Here is a 5,540-nt window from a genome sequence, read left to right on the forward strand (position 1 = left end):
GGATTTGTGTGATTCCAGGAGTTTGAGGGTGTAGTGAGCCATGATCATGCCACTGCACTCAGAAGTGGGTGACAGAGCAAGACCTTGTCTCAAAAAAAAAAAAAAAAAAAAATCAATTTCCTATTGTTCACTGCTAGTATATGGAAATTTAATTTTAATTTTTGAGACAGAGTCTCCCACTGCCACCCAGGCTGGAGCGCAGTGGCGCAGTCTTGGCTCACTGCAATCACTGCATCTCTACCTCCCAGGTTCAAGCAATTCTCCTGTCTCAGCCTCCCCAGCAGCTGGGACTACAGGCACATGCCACCACACCCGGCTAATTTTTGCCTTTTTTTAAAAATTCTTTTCCAGTAGAGATGGGGTTTCACCATGTTGGCTAGGCTGGTCTTGAACTCCTGACCTCAAGTGATCCACCCGCCTCGGCCTCCCAAAATGCTGGGATTACAGGTATGAGCCACCATGCCCAGACATGATTGATTTTTTATATGCTGACTTTGTATCCTGCAACCTTGCTAAACTTACTAGTTTTAGTTTTAGTAGTTTTTTGTAGATTATTTGGGATTGTCTATGAAATAATATTGTCTGTGAGTAGCTATACTGTTTTTTTCCTTTCTAATTTGAAGGCTCTTTATTAAATGGGAGTAGTGAGAATGAACATCCTTGCTTTGTACTTGATCTTAGGAAAAAAGTATTCAGTTTTTCAACATTAACTAAAACTTTTTCATGCTCAAGTTAATGTTTTTATATACATTTACTATGGGAGATAAGGGTAAACATTTTTTACTTAAGAAAATAATGTATCAGCTATTTCAGCTCTCAGACACCTGGGTAGCAAAGAACTATCTCTGGGCTTATGAAATGTTAATCCATTCAAGCACTTTTTTTGTTTTGTTTTCTTCCTTTCTCAATGCTTTTTTCTTAAAATTATAAACCACAATCAGGAAATACAATTTAAAAGTTTGGCATTTAAGGAGTAACCATTGTCTCATATACTCAACGTAATCCCAGCCTAAAGAAAACATTTATATCCTTAACTCATAAATGTATCTTAGATAGTAGAATGATTTAAGTTAGCGTTAAGGATATAAATGTTTTCTCAGTCAGTCTGGTTAGAGTTTTATCAATTTTACTGACTTTTCCCCAAAGAATCAGCTTGTCTGGTTTTATTAACAGTCTAATGCTGGTCTTACAAAGAGTTGAGAAATGTTCCCTCCTTTCTATGTTCTGGAAAAGTTTTGTAGAATTGGTTTATTTCTTCTTTATGTATTTGGTAAAATTTACTAGTGAAGACAGGTGAGCCGTTTTTATGTTAGAAGCTTTGCAACTATAAAAACAATGTATTTCGGCCGGGCGCGGTGGCTCAAGCCTGTAATCCCAGCACTTTGGGAGGCCGAGACGGGCGGATCACGAGGTCAGGAGATCAAGACCATCCTGGCTAACACGGTGAAACCCCGTCTCTACTAAAAAATACAAAAAACTAGCCGGGCGAGGTGGCGGGCGCCTGTAGTCCCAGCTACTCGGGAGGCTGAGGCAGGAGAATGGCGTGAACCCGGGAGGCGGAGCTTGCAGTGAGCTGAGATCCGGCCACGGCACTCCAGCCTGGGTGACAGAGCGAGACTCCGTCTCAAAAAAAAAAAAAAAAAAACAATGTATTTCATAGATAGATATAAAACTATTCAGCTTACCTGTTTTTTCTTAAGTGCAATTTGGCAAATAGCATCTTTCAAAGAATGTTTTCATTTCATCTAAGTTGTGAAATTTATGAGTATGGAGTTGTAAGCAGTATTCCCTTACTTTCCTTTTAATGTCTGAAGAGTCTGAGATCTGAAATAGCTGATATATTATTTTAAGTAAAAAGTATTTTATCCATACCCCCACAGTAAATGTATTTATACATTAACTTGAGCATGAAAAAATTTAACTAGGTGAACTGACAGATTCATATTCCTGGAGTTATGGGAGAATTACAGGTTTTCAGAATGCTTAGTGTATTTGACATGCACATTCTTAGGGTGTTTCAGATATACGAAGCATTCTGGTATTAGAAGTAAGAAAAACAAACAAAAAAAGACAGTGGTGTGTGCCTGTGCCCATGGTCCCTATTACTTGGGAGGCTGAGGCAGGAGGATCACTTGAGCCTAGGAGTTCAAGTCCAGCCTGGGTAACACAGCAAGACCCTATCAGGAAGGGAGGGGAGGGGAGGGGAGAAGAGAAGAGAAGTCAAGTCCCAAATGTAAACTCTTATTCCTTTAATAATACTCTTTATATATTGAATCGAGTTCTTATGCTTTACTCTCCCTACAATTCCAGCAAATGTTTCTACATATATGCTGAATTTAATCCCAACGGTTGGATCTCAAAGCCTTATTAACAACACTTAGAAGAGTGCCTGATAAGAGTCATCATGTTCCTGATACTTACTGATTAGTGAATGAGACAACCTCAAAGAGAAAAATGAATGACTGGTGTACAAAAATCATAAGCGGGAAGACAAAACATCCAACTTAGACTACTACTGTTGAGTATTTCAGGCTTGCAAAACAATTCTAATAACTTACCAATAACTCCAAGGCTGGTGAGCCGAAGATACTCAAAGGGACGTGTTTTGCTGACAGTGTGCAAAAAGGGGTACAAAAAAAGTGGGATGTGTGCTGCGAGAAACGCTGACCTGGAAGAAAACAATAATTACATTCACAGCCCAGGGTTGATTTCTAAGGATCCTGAACTTTCAAATTTCTAGGTGGTTAATTCTGTAAGGCCTTAACATTGTCAGAGCAAGGAATCCTTAGGAAACAATGTTACTGGTCATTAGTTTCAATCAATGGTTCTCAAATGGGGTAAATTTTCCCCCATGTGGCAATGTCTGAAGACATTTTTGATTGTCACAACTCAGGATTATAGAGCACTGTTGGCATCCAGTGGCAGAGGCCAGAGATGTCATTAAACATCCTACAATGCACAGGACAGTCCTCTCCTGCCCTCTCCTTCCCACCACAAAGATTCATCCAGCCCCAAATGTTAATGGTGCAAAAGTTGAAAACCCTAGTCCAGGTCACAGTGGCTAAGAAAACACATGATTTTCCCTGTAGTCAGCAGAAAGTACCTTACAAACTGATTAACTTAAAATACCCAATTGTGGATTTTAAAAAATAGACCACAAAATACTATTAAGTGTCCAAGAGATTGTCCTAGATTACCTCCCTCACCTATGACTGAATAATAGTATTCACAGGTGCAGTTGAATAAACCTTACAAACCAAGACAACAAAACAAAGCAGCCATTATCAGGCTTACCTGCTATACTTTAAAAAGCACATTCTTTTTTTGTTAGGGCATTTCAGATACACAAACCATTCTGAAAACAGTTTAGTCAAGCAACTAATATGGGAATCAGTCTATTATTTTATATTATTTATAGTTATACCTTGTAGAAGAGCCAACGCCCAAGATTTTTAACACTCAAAGTACTCTTGTGTTTTTGTTAAGTGCTTAAAAGTAATTTTCTTAGTAACTTCTCTAAAGCTATGTAAGGTCAGTGCCAACCTAGCATTCATATTTCATAAGGAAACTTGACAAAGAGGAAAGGTTTCAGTAAGACGACTGTTAAGTGCCTTTGGGGTCATAGAAGTCCACAAAGTAGATTCCTGAACAGGATTTCCCTTTTCTTAATTTTTCAGATATGACAGGTGGCAAAAATATTTTAACTCACATGCCAATTCTCGCCTATTATAGAGGCTGCTGTGAACGCTATGTTAAGAAGGATTTTGAAGTTAAATCTGGGTTCAGTGGGGGAAAAGTGCTGGAAAAATATTTACTAAATTTATCTTATATGCCATGCACTATGCCTCACAGATGACACAGTGTTAATAACAGGTTAGGGAGTGAGAAGTAGCTATATGCCTGATACCTTTCCTGTAATGTCAACACTGTTTCTTTAAAGTTCTTTGGGTAAAAGTAAACAAGAATCCGGAAGACTAGGGGAGGGAGGGAGAGAGAGAGAGAGAGACACAGACACACACACACACACACACACACACTCGCTTGCTCTCTCTCTCTCTCTTGCATGCCCCTCCTTTTATTATTCAGAGAAAGTTTAGGCCCATATTCAATGTATAGCTCCCCCAAGTGACTCACCCAAAGCATTTACCTGGTTTCTGGATGTGATGCTACACATTGCAATAATGCCAGAGCATTACAAACTCTGTTAGACTGGTGTGCTGTCAAGGTTGGTGGGTTGATAGATGGATAAATATTTACAATTTCCTAAAAAATGGAAATCAGCATCAGATGAATAAAGAATAACTAAAAATTAATTCCCATGGTAATAAAGCAAAACAAAAAAAGGCAAAGAAAACAGCTCTTAATTCTGTGCATCTTTTAAGAACTGAATCATCAAAGAGGGAGCAGAAATAATGCTCATATCCTTTCATCACAAACTTACTTGGCTGAGACTAGCTAAGACATTTCTACATTTGTCTCTAGGAAGATTTCTATGGAGGCAAATGTAGTCATCTACACTTCCTCCTATATTCTCCAGCTACTGAGGCTATCAGTTGAGGGATACTCAAATTTTTATAATTCCTCCTTTTGCCAGCATCCTGCTTTAAGTTACATTGATGAGATCGCTGGCCAGAAAGTGTTAAAGTCAACCACAGTGACTCATAAAGAAGTTTGAATCTGGTTAGGTAGTAACTATAGTAAGGACATGAATCAATGGGTGGCGATACGCAGTGAATATATGCACTATCTGGCAAAAAGTAATGATTTACTCAATACGATTCCATTTACATTTTTTTTTTTTGAGACAGCATCTCACTCTATCATCCAGGCAGAGTGCAATGGCATGATCATGGCTCACTGCAGCCTCCACCTCCTGGGCTCAATTGATCCTCCCACTTCAGCCTCCCAAGAGGCTGGGATTACAGGGATATACCACCAAGACTGGCTAATTTTTATATTTTTTTGTAGAGATGATGTTTTGCCATGTTGCCCAGGCTGGTCTCAAACTCCTGGGCTCAAGCAATCCTCCCAACTCGGTCTGCCAAAGTGCTGGGATTACAAGCATGAGCCACTGCACACGACTACAATTTTCTATTTACATTATTTGTAAAACTTTTACATAGAAAAACATTCCCATAACAAAGATTAGTTTCTTGGCTAAATGCAATAGAGATGGAATGTGAATTTACTTAAGAGTTGAAAAGTTAATCTAATTATTAGGAATTTGGGGCAATACTTTAATGGATGATCATGCCACTACCTAGGTATTTTAGTATTGTGCCAAATCAATTAATTAGCCAACAGTGACCATTCTGGTTTGAACCTAACTTCAGTTATCTATTCTTTAATGTACAAGTGTACCCACCTTTAATACTACAGCTGTTATATTTTCAACATTTCCTTTCCCGGCCAGGCACGGTGGCTCACGCCTGTAATCCCAATACTTTGGGAGGCCGAGGTGGGTGGATCACGAGGTCAGGAGTTCAAGATCAGCCTGACCAACATGGTGAAACTCCGTATCTACTTAAAATAAAATTAAA

At 38.9% G+C, this 5,540-nt stretch overlaps 1 protein-coding gene across 5 annotated transcripts in view; it reads right to left on the minus strand.

Moving 5' to 3' along the window:
* The window catches only part of RQCD1 (RCD1 required for cell differentiation1 homolog (S. pombe)), a 29,364-nt gene that overhangs the window by 10,086 nt on the left and 13,738 nt on the right, over positions 1-5,540 (minus strand). For 4 of the 5 annotated variants that reach the window (XM_011932261.1, XM_011932260.1, XM_011932263.1 and 1 more), the window contains 2 exons: positions 4,148-4,263; positions 2,559-2,668 (listed from right to left, as the gene is read on the minus strand). In XM_011932261.1, coding sequence (XP_011787651.1) covers positions 2,559-2,668; positions 4,148-4,263 — 226 coding nt within the window. Of the gene's footprint in view, positions 1-1,408; positions 1,461-2,558; positions 2,669-4,147; positions 4,264-5,540 lie in introns of all 5 variants that reach the window. The other variant, XM_011932259.1, reaches the window with a different exon arrangement.

Source organism: Colobus angolensis, unplaced genomic scaffold (assembly GCF_000951035.1).
Source record: "Colobus angolensis palliatus isolate OR3802 unplaced genomic scaffold, Cang.pa_1.0 Scaffold95, whole genome shotgun sequence".
Classification (NCBI taxonomy): Eukaryota; Metazoa; Chordata; class Mammalia; order Primates; family Cercopithecidae; genus Colobus; species Colobus angolensis.